This window comes from Dreissena polymorpha, chromosome 6, assembly GCF_020536995.1.
Source record: "Dreissena polymorpha isolate Duluth1 chromosome 6, UMN_Dpol_1.0, whole genome shotgun sequence".
Classification (NCBI taxonomy): Eukaryota; Metazoa; Mollusca; class Bivalvia; order Myida; family Dreissenidae; genus Dreissena; species Dreissena polymorpha.
The window spans coordinates 39,673,863-39,700,114 of NC_068360.1; the positions used below are offsets into that span (position 1 = coordinate 39,673,863).

At 35.3% G+C, this 26,252-nt stretch overlaps 2 protein-coding genes across 2 annotated transcripts in view; both read left to right on the forward strand.

Annotated features, from left to right (window-relative positions):
* LOC127834970 (protein Mo25-like) overlaps positions 1-7,484 on the forward strand; it is a 29,575-nt gene extending 22,091 nt beyond the window's left edge. Inside the window, exons 7-8 of the mRNA XM_052361133.1 lie at positions 1,160-1,303; positions 6,645-7,484. Coding sequence (XP_052217093.1) covers positions 1,160-1,303; positions 6,645-6,827 — 327 coding nt within the window. The 3' untranslated portion in view covers positions 6,828-7,484. The remainder of the gene's footprint in view (positions 1-1,159; positions 1,304-6,644) is intronic.
* Positions 7,485-15,223: 7,739 nt separating this feature from the next.
* On the forward strand, positions 15,224-25,180 carry LOC127834964 (nuclear factor 7, brain-like). Its single transcript, XM_052361123.1, has 7 exons — positions 15,224-15,696; positions 18,821-19,767; positions 20,405-20,776; positions 22,018-22,165; positions 22,374-22,540; positions 23,543-23,913; positions 24,063-25,180. Exons 1-3 carry the CDS (start codon positions 15,353-15,355, stop codon positions 20,653-20,655), a joined length of 1,542 nt encoding a protein of 513 aa, XP_052217083.1. The 5' UTR covers positions 15,224-15,352; the 3' UTR covers positions 20,656-20,776; positions 22,018-22,165; positions 22,374-22,540; positions 23,543-23,913; positions 24,063-25,180.
* The last annotated feature ends 1,072 nt before the right edge of the window (positions 25,181-26,252 follow it).

Consider the following 26,252-nt stretch of genomic DNA (forward strand, 5'->3'; position numbering starts at 1 on the left):
TGACCAAGATAGTCTCATAATCTGGTGCAGACCGGGTTTTGTTTTCTGTTCGCATTGCAAAACACTTTCATTGAAACAAAGAGACAAAGATAGAAAACCAGTCCGGGTTTAAATGGCGGATGTTTTCAACTAAATTTTATGAGATGTTAGCATTTTCGCAAATAAGATTTTTCTGGAGTCAAATTCTTAATGTTTTCACAACTGGTTCAAATGGTGAACGACAGCGCGAGCCCTGCAAGACCAATTACTATGTGTTTTAGCATTATGCCCCTTTTGTGCTTAAAAAAAGTCAGGTTAAGGTTTTGAGTGCAAATTGAAATTCATTTTAAAGTTTATATGCTACAAATAAACATCTCTGTTACTATTTCAGACATTTAATTAAAACTGCTTACCTGTATTTGGGAGCATCAATGGAGGTTGCTGACCAAGGCCCAAAAATTCGGGAAACGTTTGCATGCTACAACTTCAATCTCTAGCAGACATGCAGAATCAGTATGGGGTTGAATTTGGGGCAAGAAAGGTCAAGGCCACTTTTGCTAGTAACAGATATAAAGTAAAGGCTAGATATCTTAAGAAGGGGGTTGAGATATATTGTTGAAATTGTCTGTGAAGGTAGGTTTCGGGCTAATGTAGTGAGGTATTGCATTTGGGAAAAGGTGAGTCAAGGTCACCGTTGCTAAAGTAAGATGTGTTTTATTGGGAAAGTTAAGTTTGGATGGAGGTATTATGCTGTTGTGCTGTAATTACATTTAGACCTGAGGTGTGATTGCATTTGGGTCCTGATGGGTCAATGTAATTGTAACTGAAAATAGAAAAATGGTTTCTGTGCAAATTCTTCCAGGCAAGTCCTGGCAACATGTAAATTTTTACATGAAAGGAAATCAATGTTACCATAGCATCTGTTCTTATTATTGAAGATTCTGATCAATAGTTATTTTTTGAGGGACTTGGCTGTTGGATCAAAGTCATTTTTACTGAAAATAGAAAAATGGTTTCTGCGAAAAATCATTGAGGCAAGTCCTGGCAACCCTTAAATTTTTACATGAATGTAAAATCCTGAAAAGAAATAAATATTTGCAGAGCAATAATTCTGAAATAGAAAATTTTGATAGCTTTTTCTTTTAGATACTTGACTGTATCCTTATGTTGTTTGTTACAGCTGTTGGGTGAGCTGTTGCTGGACCGCCACAACTTCACGATCATGACGCGCTACATCAGTAACCCTGACAACCTAAAGATGATGATGAACATGCTGAGAGAGAAGAGTAGGAACATACAGTTTGAGGCCTTCCATGTCTTCAAGGTAATATTGAAGAGTAGGAACATACAGTTTGAGACCTTCCATGTCTTCAAGGTAATATTGAAGAGTAGGAACATACAGTTTGAGGCCTTCCATGTCTTCAAGGTAATATTGAAGAGTAGGAACATACAGTTTGAGGCCTTCCATGTCTTCAAGGTAATATTGAAGAGTAGGAACATACAGTTTAAGGCCTTCCATGTCTTCAAGGTAATATTGAAGAGTAGGAACATACAGTTTGAGACCTTCCCTGTTTTCAAGGTAATATTGAAGAGTAGGAACAAACAGTTTGAGACCTTCCATGTTTTCAAGGTAATATTGAAGAGTAGGAACATACAGTTTGAGACCTTCCCTGTTTTCAAGGTAATATTGAAGAGTAGGAACAAACAGTTTGAGACCTTCCATGTCTTCAAGGTAATATTGAAGAGTAGGAACATACAGTTTGAGGTCTTCCATGTCTTCAAGGTAATATTGAAGAGTAGGAACATACAGTTTAAGGCCTTCCATGTCTTCAAGGTAATATTGAAGAGTAGGAACATACAGTTTAAGGCCTTCCATGTCTTCAAGGTAATATTGAAGAGTAGGAACATACAGTTTGAGGCCTTCCATGTCTTCAAGGTAATATTGAAGAGTAGGAACATACAGTTTAAGGCCTTCCATGTCTTCAAGGTAATATTGAAGAGTAGGAACATACAGTTTGAGGCCTTCCATGTCTTCAAGGTAATATTGAAGAGTAGGAACATACAGTTTGAGGCCTTCCATGTCTTCAAGGTAATATTGAAGAGTAGGAACATACATTTTTAGGCCTTCCACGTCTTCAAGGTAATATTGAAGAGTAGGAACATACAGTTTGAGACCTTCCATGTTTTCAAGGTAATATTGAAGAGTAGGAACATACAGTTTGAGACCTTCCATGTTTTCAAGGTAATATTGAAGAGTAGGAACATACAGTTTGAGGTCTTCCATGTCTTCAAGGTAATATTGAAGAGTAGGAACATACAGTTTAAGGCCTTCCATGTCTTCAAGGTAATATTGAAGAGTAGGAACATACAGTTTAAGGCCTTCCATGTCTTCAAGGTAATATTGAAGAGTAGGAACATACAGTTTGAGGCCTTCCATGTCTTCAAGGTAATATTGAAGAGTAGGAACATACAGTTTGAGGCCTTCCATGTCTTCAAGGTAATATTGAAGAGTAGGAACATACAGTTTGAGGCCTTCCACGTCTTCAAGGTAATATTGAAGAGTAGGAACATACAGTTTGAGACCTTCCATGTTTTCAAGGTAATATTGAAGAGTAGGAACATACAGTTTGAGGCCTTCCATGTCTTCAAGGTAATATTGAAGAGTAGGAACATACAGTTTGAGGCCTTCCATGTCTTCAAGGTAATATTGAAGAGTAGGAACATACAGTTTGAGGCCTTCCATGTCTTAAAGGTAATATTGAAGAGTAGGAACATACAGTTTGAGGCCTTCCATGTCTTCAAGGTAATATTGAAGAGTAGGAACATACAGTTTGAGGCCTTCCATGTCTTCAAGGTAATATTGAAGAGTAGGAACATACAGTTTGAGGCCTTCCATGTCTTCAAGGTAATATTGAAGAGTAGGAACATACAGATTGAGGCCTTCCATGTCTTCAAGGTAATATTGAAGAGTAGGAACATACAGTTTGAGGCCTTCCATGTCTTCAAGGTAATGTTGAAGAGTAGGAACATACAGTTTGAGGCCTTCCATGTCTTCAAGGTAATATTGTAGAGTAGGAACATACAGTTTGAGGCCTTCCATGTCTTCAAGGTAATATTGTAGAGTAGGAACATACAGTTTGAGGCCTTCCATGTCTTCAAGGTAATATTGAAGAGTAGGAACATACAGTTTGAGGCCTTCCATGTCTTCAAGGTAATATTGAAGAGTAGGAACATACAGTTTGAGGCCTTCCATGTCTTCAAGGTAATATTGAAGAGTAGGAACATACAGTTTGAGGCCTTCCATGTCTTCAAGGTAATATTGAAGAGTAGGAACATACAGTTTGAGGCCTTCCATGTCTTCAAGGTAATATTGAAGAGTAGGAACATACAGTTTGAGGCCTTCCATGTTTTCAAGGTAATATTGAAGAGTAGGAACATACAGTTTGAGGCCTTCCATGTCTTCAAGGTAATATTGAAGAGTAGGAACATACAGTTTGAGGCCTTCCATGTCTTCAAGGTAATATTGAAGAGTAGGAACATACAGTTTGAGGCCTTCCATGTCTTCAAGGTAATATTGAAGAGTAGGAACATACAGTTTGAGGCCTTCCATGTCTTCAAGGTAATATTGAAGAGTAGGAACATACAGTTTGAGGCCTTCCATGTCTTCAAGGTAATATTGAAGAGTAGGAACATACAGTTTGAGGCCTTCCATGTCTTCAAGGTAATATTGAAGAGTAGGAACATACAGTTTGAGGCCTTCCATGTCTTCAAGGTAATATTGAAGAGTAGGAACATACAGTTTGAGGCCTTCCATGTCTTCAAGGTAATATTGAAGAGTAGGAACATACAGTTTAAGGCCTTCCATGTCTTCAAGGTAATATTGAAGAGTAGGAACATACAGTTTGAGGCCTTCCATGTCTTCAAGGTAATATTGAAGAGTAGGAACATACAGTTTGAGGCCTTCCATGTCTTCAAGGTAATATTGAAGAGTAGGAACATACAGTTTGAGGCCTTCCATGTCTTCAAGGTAATATTGAAGAGTAGGAACATACAGTTTGAGGCCTTCCATGTCTTCAAGGTAATATTGAAGAGTAGGAACATACAGTTTGAGGCCTTCCATGTCTTCAAGGTAATATTGAAGAGTAGGAACATACAGTTTGAGGCCTTCCATGTCTTCAAGGTAATATTGAAGAGTAGGAACATACAGTTTGAGGCCTTCCATGTCTTCAAGGTAATATTGAAGAGTAGGAACATACAGTTTGAGGCCTTCCATGTCTTCAAGGTAATATTGAAGAGTAGGAACATACAGTTTGAGGCCTTCCATGTCTTCAAGGTAATATTGAAGAGTAGGAACATACAGTTTGAGGCCTTCCATGTCTTCAAGGTAATATTGAAGAGTAGGAACATACAGTTTGAGGCCTTCCATGTCTTCAAGGTAATATTGAAGAGTAGGAACATACAGTTTGAGGCCTTCCATGTCTTCAAGGTAATATTGAAGAGTAGGAACATACAGTTTGAGGCCTTCCATGTCTTCAAGGTAATATTGAAGAGTAGGAACATACAGTTTGAGGCCTTCCATGTCTTCAAGGTAATATTGAAGAGTAGGAACATACAGTTTGAGGCCTTCCATGTCTTCAAGGTAATATTGAAGAGTAGGAACATACAGTTTGAGGCCTTCCATGTCTTCAAGGTAATATTGAAGAGTAGGAACATACAGTTTGAGGCCTTCCATGTCTTAAAGGTAATATTGAAGAGTAGGAACATACAGTTTGAGGCTCAGAATTCTTCTCCATATAACAATCTGCTGTTCTCATGCAAATGTTTGTTTAAAACTTCATCAAGCCCAAGTTCACAGGGTTTATACGTTAATATACCATGTTTAACACACACACACCTTTTTTAAACCAGGTTTTCTGAAGGAAGTATTATAATTAACCAGTTATATATTATTTTTTTATTGATATTAACATTGAAATAAAATTGTATTCTTCACGAAATGACCAATATATCTAACTGTCTTTTTTCTCATTTTTAATCGATTAGCTAAAAGCACTGACACCTACGAAAAGAGCACAGCCGATTTTGAGAATTCTTTTCACTGTGCCTGTGACGTCATTATTCATTGTCAAAACGAAAGTGCAGTTTCTTTGTGTACTAAGCCTATTTTTTTGTTCGTTCGAAAAATTGTTCGCAATTTGTATCGATGTGGCAGGAGTTCTAGAACTGAATTTATTTAATTTTCTCAACTTGAAAAACAGCACTCGCCCGGTTGGTCGAATATTAAACAAACTTAACTCGCCTGACAGTCAACTTCATTGCATATGCGAGCGGTCGAGTGGATTCTTCAAGGCCTGGCGAATGTTGGCGGGCTGGCGGGCCATAACTTTGTCGTTCATTGTGAGATTTTAAAATCATTTGTTCACCATCATTGGACAGTGTGTCGCGCGAAAGAATTACCTCAATATCTCCAAGGTCAAGGTCACAAATTGAGTTCAAAGGTCAAAAATGGCCATAAATGAGCTTATCCGGGCCATAAATATGTCGTTCATTGTGAGATTTTAAAATCATTTGGCACATTTGTTTACCATTATTGGACGGTGTGTCGCGCGAAAGAATTATGTCAATATCTCCAAGGTCAAGGTCACACTTTGAGTTCAAAGGTCAATACTGGCCATAAATAAGCTTGTCAGGGCCATAACTATGTCGTTCATTGTGAGATTTTACAATCATTTGGCACATTTGTTCACCATCATTGGACGGTGTGTCTGGCTAAAGAATTACGTCGATATCTCCAAGGTCAAGGTCGCCACGACTAAAAATATATTTATTTTGAAACAAGGGGGTAACTACTTTATCAGACTTTTTTTTTTCGAATTGAAATCAAGGTCACCATGAGTAAAAAAAGATTGAATTTGAAACAAGGGGGGGGGGGGGGGGGTGACAATGCACATTTTGAGTTGTCTCCCTTTATTAGACTCTTTTTAAATATTGAAAACCTGGTTTTGTGACAATTTTGTCCCTTGTTTTTTAATATACCACATATTTTTTTAAAATGCACACAATTTCTACTTTGATTGATATTTATTACTGCAATATGATTTTTAGCTCGGCTGTTTTCGGAGAAAACCCGAGGTATTGTCATAGCCAGCTCGTCGTCCGCCGTCTGCGTCATGCTGAAACCTTTACATTTTGTTAAGGTTTTGAACATTGGCTCTAAAATCAAAGTGCTTCAACCTACAACTTTGAAACTTCATATGTAGCTGCACCTTAGTGAGTTCTACTTGCCACACCCATTTTTGGGTCACTAGGTCAAAGGTCAAGGTCACTGTTACCTCTAAAAAAAAAAAAAAAAAAAAAAATTCTGACAAGCTTTCATTTATTCAAAATTGCACCCGCAGCTGAGCGTTGGCACCATTATGCGGTGCTCTTGTTTTAATATACCACGTATTTTTTTAAATGCAAAGATGTCTACTTTGATTGATTACAGCAATATGAATTTTTTGCATTATAGTGATCAGAATAGCATTGTAACTGATATATATGTAGAACACATACCAACTTTTTAAATGACATTTGGGGGTTGAAAACTAAGCCTAATACATGGTAAATGATGGTAGTTATATTGCAAAAGGTTAATACAGCTGACCTTTGCCCTTCTTCTTCAGGTGTTTGTGGCCAACCCTAACAAGCCAAAGCCCATCCTGGACATCTTGCTGAGAAACAAAGAGAAACTGGTCGACTTCCTCACCAAGTTTCACACCGACCGCTCGGACGATGAACAGTTTAACGATGAAAAAGCCTATCTTATTAAGCAAATTAAGGAATTGAAATCAGCAGAAGAAACGTAACAGTGGTTGGTGCCTAGGAGGGTGAATACTTTCAATACAATGTTTGTGATAGTTTTCTTTAATATATCTATAAATGTGTTTTACAGTGCATTTGGTTGCTGCGAAGACGAAAAACAAGCTTGAATTTTAAGAACTTGATATATTCTCACTGAGAATTGTTCTCTGTGGTTTGAATACGTATTTGAAAGTGTTGAGGGAAAATGGGGCTCAATGCATCTTATGTCCAGTGTTTTTACCTACATTTTCGGTATCAAGAAATTTGCTTCAAAATGCAAGTTCACTGTAGGCTTAAGGACACTTTGCACACTTGCATTGAGACTGGCTTTCCCACGACACGCTTTAGGCGATTGTACTTCCCTCCAACTAGATACGTGTGCCTATAGTTTGACCTGTGTGCTATCAATGTAGTTCACAGTTTGTTCCCCACTACATGTAAACTTCCTATTACAGTTGCAGTGAAACTTGTATTACTTGTGGTAACAGTTTTCAGTTTACATAAGTCTTGATTCTGTTTTAAAAGTACTGTTAAATCATTATTATTTGTTGGACATTAATTGTCGGAAAATGACAGACGCAACTTTCTCATTTTCCAAAATTAGAAATCAGCGAAGTATGTGCCTTTTTTTAAACCACTAAATTATATGCTGTTTAATATAAATGATTGTGTTTCAAACTATATTATATACATACTACTTACGCATTTAGTATTTAAATGTCAAGTATTTACAAAATTGGAATAATTTATGTAAAATATTATTGAAAAAAACCCATGATTGTTAACATTATTATTTTTTCGTATTCATTGAGTATTTGTGAGTTTTCATTTAAACAATGTTTAAAAAATACTTAAAGCATCATAAAAGACATTTGAGTTTCTGTAGGAACAAATCGTGTGAAATTTATGTTGCACTAATCTGTAAGAAATTATATGGTTGTCCTTAAAGACCTTATTGGTGAAGATCAATTATAACACTATAATGGTGCTGTCCTGTTTTAGGATGATATTGAAAGTATTTTGGAAGATTGTAAAGTTTTCTTAATTTATTTTTGACCTTTTAACAAGTTAACAAAAGATATAAGAATTTATTTGAATATACAATGTCAATTTAAATGAAAGGCTTATAGTTTTGTTCAGTGTCAAATTAAAGAATGTACATGTACTTTGTTTTTGTGTCAACAATTCCATACATTTATTACATACAGTATTGAAACTGTCAAATTGAAACAGCTAATGTACAGTATTCATTTGAAAATTGTGCAATTTAGCATTTTCTTGCGTGTCAGAGTTATTATTTTTTCAGATTTCAAAATTTGCATTTTGTTTGCTTTTTATTTGCTTAATTGCTTGAAACAAGGCACCCCTATCACACATATTTTACTGTTGTTGAACATTTACGCTTCTATGTTACATGTACATGTGCGAACAAAACAGACCGGGCCATGCTGTAGATTTTGATATCAGGTTATTCATCTTGATTAAATATGATTCTTGTAAACAATTTATGTTAAAAATAAGTTGTCAGTTAATTGTCAACATGTTGCGTTGAATCTGCAAAACGTTCGGATTTTTAAAACATTTGCTGCTGTTGTTTTTCCATACCGTTAAACTTGTTAGAAAACTAAAAATTGTTTATGTTAAAAGCAAAAATAGAAAGGTGCTTGTTACAAGCTAATCTGGAAGTGTCTCTTAACGACTAAGCAAACATAAACAAGCGGCAATGGGAGGCAGAAATTTTGAACAAATTGCAGTTTATGTACTTTCATAACTCATTTCGCTAAAAAAGCAAAGGGGTGCATCCTTTTTAAACAATAATTATTTGATATGGCATTCATTTAGTCACTTTTGTCCCTCGTGGATGATTACATTTTTTATGTCAAAAAGATTGTCTGCACCTTTTTATGCCCGTGGATCGAACGATCAGGCGTATATTGTTTAAAAAAATAAATATTTTTGGCCTGTCTGTCATTCTGTGGAAAACTTTAACCTTGGTTGAAGTTTTGCAATATTGAATAGTTTTTGCAATATGGAAGATAGCAACTTGATATTTGGCATGCCTGTTTATCTCATGGAGCTGCACATTTTGAGTGGTGAAAGGTCAAGGTCATCCTTCAAGGTCAAAGGTCAAATATATGGCTTCAAAGCGGTGTCAAAACTTTAACCTTGGTCATAATTTTTGCAACATTGAAGATAGCAACTGTATATTTGGAATGCATGTGTATCTCATGGAGCTGCACATTTTGAGTGGTGAAAGGTCAAGGTCATCTTACAAGGTCAAAGGTCAAATTTATGGCTTCAAAGCGGCACAATAGGGGACATTGTGTTTCTGACAAACACATCTCTTGTTATTAAGTTAATCTGTATTTTGTTCCTATTAGATATTTAGCAAAGTTGATGGACAATCATAACCAAAAGTTCATATGAAAAGCATTATACATCATAATGGTATGAGAAAACATGAAATGTTTATTACCTAATCATAATATCATATGAGCTGTGCTCTGTGAAAAGGGGGTTTAATGCATGTTTAAAAGTGTCTACCAAGATTAGCCTGTGCAGTCGGCACAGGCTAATCAGGGATGACACTTTGCTCTTAATTTGAATTCTTCCTAAGAAGAGACTTTCTTATAAAGAAAAATATCATAAAAGCGGAAAGTGTCGTCCCTGATTAGCCTGTGCCGACTACACAGGGATAATCTCTTGAAACAGTCTACAAACATCCCTTAAGCCCTGTTTTCCAAAAGCAAGCCTCAATAACATGCTATCAATATTTTCCGAGTGTATGCATACCGTTGCTACTATTGATTCTTGTAAGGCTTCCATAGTAAAGCAAGCACAATGTTATTGATAGTAATGCTTTGGTACTAGCAATGTTTTGTTTAAGATATTTTCTGCAAAATATGTAAAATAACTAGCCTGTATTGCAGAAATTGTTTGGTTCTGCCAAACAAGTCGTATATGGTTTACTGAATCAATGCATTTAATTTATGCATTCAAGTTCTTAATTATAACAGTAATAAAGCTGCTTTTTATGGCCTATTGCATCTAAATGTGATACATTGCATTGCCTGTTTGTTCAATATTGTAGAATGAGCTTATTTACTGAATCCACTCCTAAACAAGTAATAGTATAAACAAAATTCAAACAATTTGAATTTTATTAATTATTCAATTTTTAAGTAACATAAATGTTTAGTTTAAATACATACTTTTTGAAGTAATATTTATATTCAGTTTAAAAATAAATATTTTTGTAAGTAATATAAATACTTAGTATAAAATACCTATTTGTGTTTGTACATTTAATATTAAGTATACAAATACATAAGTGTCTCTCTGTTCAGAGCTGAAAGTGTCTCTCTGTTCAGAGCTGAAAGTGTCTCTCTGTTCAGAGCTGAAAGTGTCTCTCTGTTCAGAGCTGAAAGTGTCTCTCTGTTCAGAGCTGAAAGTGTCTCTCTGTTCAGAGCTGAAAGTGTCTCTCTGTTCAGAGCTGAAATTATAAGTTTAACATTTGAAGTCTCTCTGTTCAGAGCTGAAAGTGTCTCTCTGTTCAGAGCTGAAAGTGTCTCTCTGTTCAGAGCTGAAAGTGTCTCTCTGTTCAGAGCTGAAAGTGTCTCTCTGTTCAGAGCTGAAATTATAAGTTTAACATTTGAAGTCTCTCTGTTCAGAGCTGAAAGTGTCTCTCTGTTCAGAGCTGAAAGTGTCTCTCTGTTCAGAGCTGAAAGTGTCTCTCTGTTCAGAGCTGAAAGTGTCTCTCTGTTCAGAGCTGAAAGTGTCTCTCTGTTCAGAGCTGAAAGTGTCTCTCTGTTCAGAGCTGAAAGTGTCTCTCTGTTCAGAGCTGAAAGTGTCTCTCTGTTCAGAGCTGAAAGTGTCTCTCTGTTCAGAGCTGAAAGTGTCTCTCTGTTCAGAGCTGAAATTATAAGTTTAACATTTGAAGTCTCTCTGTTCAGAGCTGAAATTATAAGTTTAACATTTGAAGTCTTCAGGTTTACTTTCTTCCAATCAAATGTTTCTTAAATCTCTCCCATTCTAGAGTGGTTCAATTATTGAAGACTATTATCAGGTGTGCATTGTAAAAATAAACGATTGACGAGTTCACTTTGCTTTATTTAAGCATGCACCAGGTGAAAGCTTTTAGACGCTGAACATTGACATTATTTATGAGTACCTTAGATAATAATCTTTTTTCTGGCATATTCAGCCACTTTTTTAATTTTCCTTAAAAGGAAATGGCCTCATTTGTTAAGACAATAATGGGATGAAAAGAATACCAGATAAGTGTCTAACACAGATGAGTGTATTTGCTTGTCACACAAATAGGAATCACTTGTCATGGCTCATAGTTGTGTTTTTAAACCTCGCCAAATAATCTCATCTGTATTCAGCACAAATTATGTCTTTTATATGTTTTAAATCTAGCTGTTTTCTTATCAGACTTAATAATTACAGACAGTCGCAAAGATATTACATCATATTTTGGTACATGAATGTATATTTCTAGATATTTTCATTTCTTGTATACTACTATATTCAGCATAGGAACAATAACATAGAAACTTACTGCTTCCTTTATTTATACTCAGAATTCTTATTATTTTACTGTTAAATTTTGTGTTGCGCAATGTGAGGGTTGTTAAATGTAAATACAAATAGCAAATCTGTCAATATTTAATTTTTTTGTTTTTTTTGTTTAATGAAAACAGTTTGTAAATAGCATTCAATATTTTTTATTGAAACCGTATGTAGAATGCATTACTTGGTACATGTATACCTTACTAACATATAATTGTATTAATATGGGACATTATTAATCATTTTTTATTCGCTATTTATTTATATCTTCTAATTTTTTCCACTTAAAATGATTGCCATGTAACTTATATGAACAGATTTATTGCAAACTCCTCAAGAACCATTCCTATTTCAGACTCTAGACTAAAGCTATTTTAAAACACGAATTTATTAACTGATGTAAAAGGGTGATCCAAAACTGTGAAAGGGTGGACTTTTGTCATTTGTTATTACTATGAATTCAAAAATGAATGGGCAACATATATTGAAGACCTGGAGTCAAAGGAGCCTGTGCTTGAAAGTTTATAGAATCACTTACAATTTCCAGGGGTAGATTACAGACTGACTTTGTTTTTGCATAGTTGTAAAATGATCTGCTAATGTTGCAAAACGCAAATCTGCTTTAATTGTGTCATTTATGAATGTAATCAGTCAATTCTTCCCTCTTTCTCAAAATCTTGCCAAACAAGTGTTGTTTCAAAAGAAAGTAAACATTGGTTTCTTTTAGTTGTACGCCTGCCAAAGCTTCCACCGCTTAGTGCTTCTATTGGTTGATTTTTGAAGTGCTGCATTGTTTGTTAGTTATTGAATGTCGACACATTGTTATACCACTGAACTACTGTTGTACATGTCACTATGGGAATATATATACAATGTGTATCATACAAATAAAGTGCGAGCTGTTTCAGTCCATTATGCCAATGGAAAGAAGTTAGCTCGCAAACTGAACAATTTTGAAGTCTTTTTTGCCCAAACTCTCACTTGCCATGAATTATTGTACTGATAATCTGTGTACTCTTCTGCTGATGCAAGTTAAATTTCACGTTATTAACCAGTGTTCAGCCAAACTGAACATCCTGGTTATTATATTGGAAAAAGGCAGGAAGGCAGGCTGTGTCTAACAGGTTGTTTAATGGTCAATAACTTGGAGGCAATCCTGATGACTTATGGCATATATGTGACTGGTCTTTCAGACTAAATGTGACTGGGTTTTCAGCATAAATGTGACTGGGCTTTCAGCATAAATGTGACTGGTTTTCAGCATAAATGTAACTTTTTGTCAGCATAAATGTGAGATTATTTCAACATTTAGAGATTTCTTAATTAGGAGTATTCAGATATAATAAAACATTTGTGGTGCTGTTAATTACCAACCAATCAACATCATCTTTTTATTGTTCTCTTCTCAGAACGAAAGATCCAAAATGAACAATGTTTTTATGGCAATGCTACTATTGTTAAATTATTATTTTTTTCAGCAGGATTATGCCCCTTGTGTACTTTTAAGCCAGTTTAAGGTTTTCGTGTTAGATATTATAAATGTTAAAGTTTTTATGCAACATGTATATATTTCTCTGCAACTACCACAGATATTTAATTGAAACTTGGCACATGGTTTTGGAATTGTCATGTGAGGTAAATTGAGCAATTAAGCAGAATTATGCACCTTGTTTGTACTTAAAAATTCAGGTTACCTTTTTGTGGACAACATCTTTATATCTCTATATCAACAACATATATTAATGTATAACTTGACCTATGTGATCAGTAGTTGCCCAACATGACCAGTCTTTCTGCAGGATTATGGCCAGTCTTTCTGCAGGATTATGGCCAGTCTTTCTGCAGGATTATGGCCCCCATTGTACTTACACACTCAGGTTATGGTTTGCATGCAACAAGAACATCTGGATAAGGTTTGCTTGCAACAAGCACTTATCTCTATCCTTGCCAGTCCAATCAAGGTTACTGTTACAAGTATAGAAAAAATGTTTTTACTAAATTACTGACTGCTTTGAGATATTAGGCTGACATTGTGTGTGTAACCAGTGAGTGTACATGCATACAAAGCTTGACCTTACATTTGAGACCATAAGGACAAGGTGAAGGTCACTGCCACTAAAACTAGGAAAGCTGATTGTGCTCCCCAACCCTGTACCACTCAGATACGCATTTTGACCTTGTTATAGTTCATTAGAAAATCAAATTAAATCAAAGACATTTCTTAATTGATTAAAGTTTATAAGGCTTGATTTGCAACCCTAAGATACTGATGAGCAACAAATAGAAAAAAACCTGAACAGCCTGTGAGTAAGTGGCAGGTTGTTCTTATTTTCTGCTGGTATATAGCCGTTTTTAATTGGCTTCTGAGTGGGAAAGGGTTAATTAGAGTTTTGATGCAGGTATTTTGTTGGTAAGGTAGCATATATGCAGAGATTGCATAACTACAGACTGTCACGGGATTCCTATATTCCCAATTGTATATCAAAGTCTTATATCTTCAGAATTCAATATTCTCCAGTATTAATTATCAGTTATAATACCTGCACATTAACATAAATCAATACCCGTTATGATCATATTTAACCGGTATACGGTTTTATTGCGAATGTTCAAATCTTAAGAAATTTAAACCTGCTTAAATTGGAGAAATGGTTCAACTTTTATAATTGATCGTCATTTCTGCCTCCTTGTCCAGAGCATTGAGGTCGCCGTGGTGTAGTGGATGTAGTGTCCGATAGGCGACTGGGAGGTTACGGATATGATACCAACTGCGGGAGTATTCTTTAAATCTCCCAAAAGACACATACTACTGGTTCTTTTCAGGAAACAAATTCAAGGGCGCCCAAATAAGTCTTAGGCTTGTGATTCAATCAAGCCAAAATAAACTAAGAGCGTATGTTAAAATGTTTGTCCCAAATGCATCTGGTTCTGTTCTAACTGTTTTGAAGTAAAATATTAGCGTAATTTAAGATTTAATGATATATCATATGACAGTTCTTCTGTGCATATTAAAGGCCTATTGTTATATTAAAACTTCCAACATTAGATCCAGAGGTAAGGGAATTCTAATTTTAAATATTAAACGGTTTCTAAAATGCAGGCGTCTTTATAAGACTGAGTTCAAGCTAGATGTTTACATAGACCATGGCACTGTCTTTCATCTTTATTATGTCTTTCCAAATTTAGCGTAAGATTGAATTTTATAGTACAACCTTAGGTTTAGAAGAGCCAGAACTATGTGTCAAAACCATGATTTGAAAGTCAGTACACAGCGAAATCATTTGAATGCAGACAAGTGACTGACTGAAAATGTACAATACACTATTAAAGCCTAATTAAAGAACAGCCTGATTTTTTTTTAGACAGCACTTGTTACATTATAGATCTGTTTCTTATGATGGGCCATCCATGTAGATTAAATGCGTACGATGTCTCTTATTAATGAAGATTGCATATTTTTACAAGAGTTTATCAGAGTAGTTGTAAACAATATACGCATTCAATAAAATCCATTGCCTTTGTATCTGCACTTTACTCTTGAAGCAAAGGCAACTGAAAATTGTGGTAAAAAAAGAATGAGAATATCCTACAAAAACTATGATATTTTACTCCCACATTTAATTCACGCTTTAACCAACTGCACTGAGTCTGTGTGACACTCTGGTTTAACACAATCAAATTTACATCTATCAAACATATTCGCTAAACCAATAGCAAACTAATCCATACACACGTGACCGAATACACACCGACAATCCACTTAATTACTCTGTTAAGTGTTACTTACTTTTCATTTAGATATAAACGTGGTTTCTGTGCACTTCGACATTGATAGTAACTGTTTTAATATCAATTAGTGCGTGTTATCTGGGATATTAAACCGATATACTGTGACATTCACATTGACAGAAATTTTCAGCTTTAAAGTTTTATTTGTTGAAAGTGAATCAGCAAAATGGCATCACTTCCCATGTCTTCTGTCACTGAAGATTCTTATATTGATATTGATTATTATTGTACAGATTGCAAAGAGCAGAATATTGTTTTAGTTGCGGATTTCTACTGTAAAATATGTGTGAAATTTTTCTGTAGAACATGTATTAAATCACATAAACAGCATAGAAGGCTGTTGAAAAAACAACCTCCTTATGGAAGGGATAAACTTATAAAGTGGCCACTTTCTTTGAAGATGGAGAAGTTCCTTATGACATGTGACATACACAAGGATGAAAGATTGAGCATGTACTGCCGAGACCACAGTCAGCTGAGCTGCAATTTATGTGTTGACTTTAGTCACAGGTATTTCCTGGGCTAGAACCATTGGCCTTTGGATTAAAAAGCTTTGGACTAATCATCTTAACCACTGCTTTAAAATTATATCAGTTTCTAATGGCGATTACTCGTATACAAAAAACTATTTTCATTATGAGTCTGAGGGTTATTTCACTCACTGATGTACAGTGATATTTTCTTTTCTTAAATATCGGACAATCTGTTAAACAGATGCGTTTAATAATTATACGCAAATGTGTGAGCTATAAACACAATTCACCATTATAATGACTGCTATGAATAACTCTTTGTTTGATTTGAGTGTCAAATTTCAGATAATTATTCAAGGTTTGTTTTTAATGCCAAATCACATTGTGCTTTTTTGAAACAAGCCATTGCTCAAACTGATTTGATTGTTTGCTATACTTTAATATACGGAATCCGGATAGTGCACGATATTTTGCGCGATACACGAAGCGACACACGATAATATGCGCGATACACGAAGCGACGCGCGAGAATTTTCCACGAAATATCGCCCTTGTGTAGGTGATATTTCGTGGTAAATATCGCGCGTCGCTTGGTGTATCGCGCAAAATAACGTGTGTCGCTTTGAGTATCGCGCAAAATATCGTGTATCGATTCGTGTGTCGTGTGTCGCCCTTGATGAAAGAAGGTCGAGATTATAGATGGCACTATCCGGATTCCGTATTAATAATATATCAAGCCCTGATCACTAAGTTGTAAATGATATGCCATTTCTTTTGTACCATAAATTAAAGGGGCCTTTTCACAGATTTTGGCATGTTTTGAAGTTTGTCATTAAATGCTTTATATTGATAAATGTAAACATTAAATTTTAAAAGCCCCAGTAAAAAATCAAAAATAAAATATATAAAAAGGAAAAAAAAGTAGCCCGCAGCAGGGCTCGAACCAGTGACCCCCGGAATCCTGAAGTAAAAACGCATTAGCAAACTGAGCTATCCTGCCAAGCATGCATAAGATGCGTATTTTATACGTTATAGAAGCAATCTTCGTAGTTTCACAAATTTAAACGACAAGAACAGAACTCTCCAAATTATTCAATCGTTTCGCGTTGCAACGCTTTATAATTTTTAGGTTTTTAAATCGTCAAAAGGTGCATATAATGGCTATATTAGACCATGGCAAATGTTCAGTATTACTGTTTCCTCACAAATATCATAACTAAACCGAAAATTTGCGAATCTGAAACACCTTTTTTCAATTTTGTCAATTTACCGAATCGTGAAAAGATCCCTTTAACGAGAGCGCTAACGGCGTTTAACATCTGTTTGCATGATACTGGGAAGTTTCTGCTGAAGTAGCACTTGTCTTAATGAAAGCCTTAAGGGCTATCAAAAACATAAGTGTTTTTAGAATAAGTACAAATAAATGAAACAAGAAGTGGTGAAATATTGCAAACCATCCTTTATCATCGTAAAATCAGAAATATGTATCTAGTGAGCTTGGTATTTTTCGAGCAAGTAAATTCCCGGATGCAAATGTTATTTCTAATTTTCTAGACGTTTCTTTATGCTCTTGTTTTAACTAACGTTTTCATTACATCATTAATATTTACGAGATTAAACGACTTTATTTGGAAGCTAAGGTAAACATATATATCCTTGTTTTTCTTGTTTCGTTTGTTACAATTAATTACACTGTTACGATCGCTTCATTTTCATTTAAGCAGATAGAAACAATTCGTTGTATTTGTTTTGTTGTTGTTGGTGTTGTTCTATTTACCGACATCGTAACATTCGCAAAATATTACATGCACGCTGAATTTTGAGCACACATTCTGATGTTTTTAATCAAATTATTCAAATAATTTCTAATAGAATGCAACATAATTTGCAGATCTATATCAAACTACTGTGATATGACACCCCCTTTCTTACCACCCAAAGTCGCAAGGTAAATGTGTGCCGTTACAATGTTTAACGATATTATAGCCCTAAAAAAACTCGACAGTCATCTGCAAGAAAAAGTTTATTTATTTATCCGATAAACTTTAAAAAGTTATGTACCCCTTTATCAAATACAGTGAAAAAGTATGATATCTTAAAATCAAATACGAGGATATTCATTTAAAAAAACAACACATAACTGCGGATGCAAAAATGACCACATTTATTGAAATTATGGCATAAATGAGGTAAGATGTGGAACTTCGATAATTTGATAAAAATCTCGTTCCTATTCACGTTTTAAAGGTTTTTTTTCAAATGTCATAATGTCAAATGATCATTAAAAGTCTTTAATGTTTTTTTTTTATAGAATTAACTTTTTTATAATAATAATAAAAAAAAAACAACACTGCCGCCCTCGATATTCAAACCCGTTTCGTCATGATTGGTAAGTGGATGAGCTACCACTGTGCCACTGTTATTTTTTGAAGCGGAAAATAATGTCTATGGTAAACTGAAGGGTTAATCATGTGATAGTCAAGATTGCGACGTCCATGCCGAGACAGTTATTTTGCGCAGTTTTATACCCTTTATTACTTTCGTTTAATTTTTAAATGACGCTCACTTTCCAGCCATATCGTTAAAAGGTGATAAGCGTTAATTTCGTATTAAAATTCGCTTTATATATCGACTATACTACCCGCAAATTTTCTTTGGGGAGCGTAATGAGGTCTTCCCGCTAAGAAATTTTGCAGCGAGTAAAGTAGAGGTAAATAGCGAATATTATATGTTTGCAACCCACTTGCTGAATTTGAATGACCTTAATGTGTACATACTGGTTAAGAAAGGAATTATTTATTCGACGAATGTTGGCAGAATTATGACCCTTTGTGTTTATTCTCTGAAGAAAATATACTCCAATATTTTTAATTTTCATTTTTTCACTGCTCAAACTTTCACAGTTTTCTCACCTCAATGTGAATATGATCGCTTTAAAATGAATTCTGACTGCGACCAGTTTGACTGAATTATGGCTCTTTGTGTTTTTGTATATTGTATTATGTGACAGGGCTGGACAATTGACGTTGTTTTTAAATAGTTGAAGGTAATAACTATCATAATATAAAAAAAATTCTGTGTCCAAACATGTGTTACGGGGGCTCCGGTGTATGTGATACATTTCTAGCTAATTAAATTATAGCTCTATTCATTTGTTTCAGACAGTGCTCTAGAGTGATGCGAATATCAGAGTGTGGTAAAGAGCTAAGAATAGACACGCATAAGCTGTCATTGAATATTCAATCCATTCTCTATCAAATGAAGAGCCTGCAGAACAATCAAGAGACCAGCATGAAGTCTTTGCAGAACTCATACACAGAACATATAGAAACCGTGATAGAAGAAATGCGTCAAATAATAAACTCAAGGTTTGTCACTAGTAAGAAAGAACTTTCACTAGAAGAACTGAGTTTGAACATAGATTCGGTTTTAACAGATTTCGAGAGAGGTATTTTGGAAGAAATTAAAAGTGAAACTATATTCATAAAGGATTCCATTACACGATCTATACACAACTGCACCAGGCTTAAGAATGACCTTACACAATTCCACGACTCCATCCGCAAAATTGGGAATAATAAAGCGCTATGTCTAATAGCCAGCATGAAATGTGAGCACACAATACAGCAGGCATTGAAAGTGCTGGGAAAGTCAGGCAAGGTGTTTACATTCCGTGGGAAGTCTGAGCACATTGTGAACACACAAAGTGATTCAGTCACATGTTGTATCACAGGCTGCTGTGTTCTCCCAAATGGACAGGTCCTGGTTTCAGACAGCTCGAATAAGAAAGTCAAGCTGCTGAACCAGCAGTACCAGATGGTGAGTCACTTGGACGTGTCTTTTACTACATGGGATGTGTGTCCGATCACACCCAATGAGGTTGCAGTTACTGTGCTTGATCTAGGTAACACACACATGGTCCAGTTTATCAAAGTTGGCACAAGCCAGCTTGTCCCGGGCAAAGCATTTCAGTTACAGCATGCATGTAGAGGTATTGCACACCACCACGGTGACCTATTCATCACTTCTGGTACTGCACTGTATAAGTACTCATTGAGTGGAAAACTGGCCTGCATACTCTATGAGGATGCAGCAGGTGAATGGACAGGTAAGAATCATGGTCACCTTGTATTTGAATTACAAAATAATTGTCAATTTTATTATAATATATTTGTACTCATTGATTGTTACCAAAGCCAGGGCAGTATTTTCACTGTCTTCACATTACACGTCTTTAAATGTAGATATCATGAATTATATTTTTCATTTTACTTTTTTAATTGGTATAGTAAAAGACTTGATTCAAAGGTTTCAATATTGGTTGTTTGAAACTTGATTTTTCTTCTTATTAACTCTTTAAAAACAAGACTTCAGTCGTAGCATGTTTTTTTCGTATTTGTATATGTATAGGAAATATATTACTATTATTGTTGCATGTAGTTACTTTCATATGAACATGTTGATTGAAGTTTATGATTGTTTTCCTCTGTGTTATTGTTTCTATCTATGTATTGTACTGCACTGCATTTCTAACTCACTTATCGCGTTTCAACATGTATAACGTTTACTGAATAATCTGATAAAAGAACATTCATGTCACACTCAACTATTTATTATTGTTTGATATCATATATTTCAGATGTGTTGCCTATTATAACAACACATAGGTATTGCAATGTAACCTGCAGTATGCTAAGATTTAACATTTACTGTAAGTTAACATCTCGATGTTACTCTGTTTACAGCGGGAAGGTGTGCTGTGAGTCCCACAGGAAACACCCTTTATATTACCCAACCCTACCAGGACAGGCTCCTCACCCTGGCCAGGGATGGAACAGTCCTGGCTACATGCGAAGCCCCAGAACTGGAACACCCACGTGGTGTTCATGTGACCCCTGAAGGCCAGGTGCTTCTCTGTGGTTGGGGGTCTAACAATATACTGCAAGTGGACTGGGAAGGAAAGGAAGAAGCTGGCCACTCTGACTACATGGGATAGGGATGGAATGAAGGAGGTCCCATGGTCAGTCTGCTACAGCATCACCGCATCCTCCATTATTGTAGGGCAATATGGACATAACAAAATCCATGTGTTAAGAGTGGATTAACTACTTGCACAGGTATGTATAAGTTGTTGCACTACGTGAATTATACTACATGAACATTGACAATATGCTGTTAAAGAGAGTATGCATGATGTTATCAAATATTTATGAATTTATATAAAATGTGTAAAAAAGTATTATACATATATTTCAATATAAATTAAGATAACAGTTAAGAAGAACATTTGTCGAAAAATGCGAAATAAGCCAGATATTTAATTCTGAAATCGAAAATGTCTGTACAGTAGAATTCGCCAGCATGTTTATCATGCATGTACGATGTGAATCTTAATTTAGTTTCAGTGCAGATTTGTTCATACGAAACAACGACACAATTTTGTTTTACGGATCATTTTAATTTCCTGCAACGATATCTATTCATACGACACACGAACAATAACTCCGATCCTAATAAAAAGACGAATGCATCGGTTATTGTAGGTAAACATGTTCGAAATATCTTCGTCACAATCGGCTCGGGATACTTATTTGTCTTTGCTGCATGTTATGAAAATTGTCTTCAATGTATAATTTTTCTTGCCTATTTCGTGTTATTGAAACATATTTTTTTATCAATATTTTACAATTTAACACATATAAAACCGTGCATACTCTCTTTAAAGCATTAGAGCAGTGTCACTTCAGAAAACAACAATTCGTGTGTAGTTGCAGGTACAAATATGTTTCGTAAATATATTGTAATTTACATATATAAAATGTGAAGTTTTTCTTTGAACAATGTAACTAATATATATTATGTTATGTTGGTTAAAAGATTTTTTAGTATTGTCTTTAATAGCGAGTTGTCATGATCTGTTTATGAAAAATCTAAAGAATATTAAGTGTTTATTTAATGTCTGTACATAGATACTTATGGAAAGGGCAATCAGTGTTTCTTTCACCGTTGTTTTGGAATTTGCCCGGGGCGCTTTAAATTCGGAAAACATGCGTACTTTTGACTAAAATGGAAATGAATTTGTATTTAATAGTATGTTTTTCGAAACCTTCAATTGGGAGGTTAAGGTAGTCAATTGGGACGAATATATACTTTTTAGCTCGGGAATGGGGCCGAATTTCGGCCAATCCTTTAACAAAGAAACAACAACAACACTGGCGCTGAACGATTTTTTGTAACTTTTATTTATACAAATATATCATGTTAGAAATGAACATTGCTTAATACTTTTTATGAAATGTGAACTCGTTATTTTTAGCTGTAGAAGAAAATATGTTGATATTTTCAGTGATTTTTACAGAAAATATATTAAGACAATAAATCTGGCTGATCTGCTTTGCCCGGAACGGAAGACCAAACTTTCACCCGTCGGGGAAGATTTTTCAAGCTTCTGTCGCACCCCATGGAGTCTACTTGCACATTTAAATCTGATATTGTAACACCGTAAGGTAACTACATTTCTTTTATTAGTGGACTGTGTTGAGTATTGTAGTCTTGCGATGGCAATTTGTTTGTAATAAACGTTGTTGATATCTGGATAAATAACGGTAATTAAATTAAAATTATTTGGTAAAATCTAAAACATTTTCCCTGGTTGAAGTAGTAAACACGACGGTCCTAATGGTAATTATGTGATGTTTTACCGTTGTCTCACAGGTTTAAATCTATTTTCCTACGTGGACGTAATCGACACAAGAGTAGCCAGGGATGCTAGGCGTTGTCTCTTTCGGGCAGCAACCATGCCCCGTAGACAGGAAGACGATGACCATTTTATGGGGCGCGCATTGAAGACGTATAACAAGGAGAGCAACACGTTGGTCAATGTAAGCGTGAAACATCTTCATATCAACGTTTCTACTACAGTTTTTAAATTAAAACTTGGGGTCATTGTGTGATGTTTAATTTACTTTAAACCTATTAATTTTAGCTCGATTGACTCAAAAGCCTCAGGCTTATTCAAACGCTATCGAGTCCGTTTCCTGGGCCTAGAACCAGCACTTGTTCACTTTCGGGGAGATCTAAGGAACCCTCCGCTTGTGGGGATCGAACCCGTGACCTCCACATCGCTAGGTAGACACCACATTCACGGCGATCTTAGTGTGAGGTCACTGACCAAGTTCAATATACTTAGAAAATTGGTTTAGGTAATCATGGTCCATGTTTATATGTACTACAGATATTAAAATAACATGGACATGTGTGTTCACAGTCTCTCTGAACGTCCACTGACTAAAACATATAACTGTGACCAGCTTTTAAGCAAGATTATGACGTCATTTGTATTGGTAAAGTCCGATTAAGGGTTGTCAATATAGGTAAATAAGGTTTGCGTGCAACAAATACATGTACACATCTCATTAAGTATTACCAATATTCACGCTTTGGGAATCATCATACGAAGTCCTAAGCTAAGGCGAATAACGCTTAACTAAAATTAAGCACAAGTATGCCCCTTTTTTACTTTAACAATTCTGATAAACGGTGGTAAGAACTCCAATCTCTAGCTGGCATGAAGACGATTGCTATGCATTTTGGGGTCACTTGGGTCAAATCACCTGCAAACAAAATTACAATATTTTCATCAAAACTAAAGTGCAACATAGGAAACTCTTTTTTATCACTGTTGCTAAAATTATATCAAAGATTGCGTTCAATAACTTCACATGGATAACGATATTGTGCTGAACTCGTGTTTAGGAAAGTTACATGCGAAGAATAGGGGAGCTTGCTGTTATGGGACACCTCATGTTAGGATGATATATATTGGTAACTTTATACATTTGATGAATTGCATTTTTTAAATAGATGTCTTGTTTTGTCTTCAGGGGCCTAACCGTCTCCAGTTCTAGCTCAGAGGACGATATTCGCCACCCCCTTCATCTCCGTCTTCTCTTACGCAAAACTGGTCGCGATGACGTAGAAACTATAGCGTCTACCCAACCTTTTGGTGGTCCCGAATTATGGATCCACTCTGTCAGTAGTGAATTGAATCAGAGAAATCAATATTGTTTCTTAAACACTTGCATGTGGATACGCTCAAAACGAAATCAAATGTTAAACGGCCGTTAATGTCTGACGTCTTGTATCAAACATTATGAAAAAGTCCACTTATATAAGATCCAACGACTATGCCTGATTTAACAGATCCACAAAGTATTAAGTCAACGAACAAGTAGAATCTTTCAATATTAAACAGGTAGATTGTCTTCAAAACAATGCTGTGGCATTTATGTATTTAAGATAATTTGTGTGTTCCAAATTCATGTACAAAAATGAATTCGACTATAAAGAAAGAAGTTAACCTTTTCATTAAAAAATGTTCTGCTTTCTCTCTCACAACTACAGATCCTCAATGTTGTGGACGTGAGCGAGCGAACAAGGATATGCACAAATGGATGCTTCAGCAGCAAAAGCAGCATCAATCATCAGCAACAACAAGCAGCAACAACAACAATGTTCACAATGGCAATCAGCCGTTCTCTGGACAAAGGTTTCCAAATACAATGTCGGTGTAGCGTAGTGGATATTGTGTCTGCCTTGCAACTGATAGGTCACTGGTTCAAGCATTACTCATGGGACGGTCTTTAGATCAAGGTCTGGTTTTACCTAGGAAACGGACTCGAGAGCGTCTCAATAAGGTGTTTTATGCAAGTATTAAAAAAATGTTTAAATGAAATGTTTAGGACTTGTTCACACATACAGTCATTGAAACTGTCTACCAGCACAGTATTCACAGTGTTAGATATTAAATCACTCGAAACAGGTGTTGACGCAAGCAAGCTTACATGTTTTGGACAGTCATGTAGTCTGCCTTGTAGATACTTGGCCTAACACGTGTTCTTTAATACACTGATGCGATGTCTTAACAAATAATATCAATGCCAAGGATTTATCCCGTATATTTAGGTTAAGTACGATCTAAATTAGTATCTAAATATGTACTTGTGCAGTTGGGCCTTTGTTTTAAAAATGCTTTGGAAGAGCATTCTCCGGAGATACGTGATGAATCCGGCCAGAGAAGCCAGGTACTAAATAGGCGCTTAAATGCCTGGTTTGTCCGAGATAATGCCGTAGGACGGTAACCCATATGTTCCTTATGCAATCTCGAAATGTTATCCAGATTTGGTGCCCATAATGAATTCTGTTAATGGAACATAGTCCCAAGTGCTTAAGTTGGTGTGACAATGTTGTTGAACAAGTCAATTTTTCTGCCCGTATAAGTATCCCCACATAGCACGCATGGTTGCATTCGCCATTCAAACTTGCGGGGTAGACTTGTACTTAAAATGGTACCGGTTACCGCTTAAATAAATAGCAGACGTGTTGGTGTGTATAACTTTCCTAAACGCGGGCGCTTGACATTTTACAAAGCTCAACACGCTTTATCGTGGTTTAAAATGATATGTTTAAAATGAAACAAACTAATTCTTGCACTATGATTATTAATACTAAACACAATGTATAATGTCATGTTCGTAACCTGAATACCAGTCTGTTTATTATGCCGCAATACGCAATGAGTTCTTGAACAGTAAACAGAAGTTATCATATAATTGCGTTTTTGTACCTAGAATGACTGTTTTCGCTTATGTTTTGATCAGCATTGGTTATGAGAATACACGTGGATGTGTATTAAGCATAATCACCCACTCCCTTATATTGGTTCACTATGATATTATTTGTTTAATGTTTATACCACATGTATACTGATATATGTTTCGTTGTACTCTAGGAGATGTATTTACCTAAACCATATCAATTTGATTTCATTCCATGACCGTCAATACATTTCAAACATATGTGTATATACGTTTACTCTGTTTATAATGTCAATGTTAACCGTGTTGACCGCTGACGAAGTGTAAAAAATTTATTATAAATATTATACATATTATTCTTAGTTATGTACGATTGAACTAAGTCAGTAATATATTAAAATCGTAAGATCTTTAATGTTTGTGGATCGAACTACTTTTGCATTCCCAATCGATTTAAATTAGGATTCAAATATTTGATCACAACCCAGTATTAGCCATGGTTATCTCTAAATTTTAGTTTTTGATTGACCAAGCCACGTTTTTATAACAGTTCGGATATACAATGTCGTACTAAACCACATTAAACGATAATCTTTCATCGTTCAGTACATCAACAACAACAATATACAGATGTTATTGTTATTGAGGGTTACTTTTTTCCCTTTTTTGTTATTTTTTACTGGAGATCTTCAAGCTTCAAAACATGCCAATTCTGTTGGACAGCCCCTTTAATTGATGGTATTTGATATGAAAAATTTAATACCCGGCTAATAAATAACAAACACTTTTTCACTGGCATACCTTTAGAGAAATTTGAAAATAAAGTGCTAAATATGGGACAAATCCCTGCATCGTCGACTTTAAATAGCCATATTTCAATAAATCCTGAATATTAATAGCCAGGATTTTTCTAACATACATGGTAATACCTCCTTTGCATGCACCAAAATATATTTTATTTAAAAAATGCCTTTAAACAATTATAGAACTGGATTTA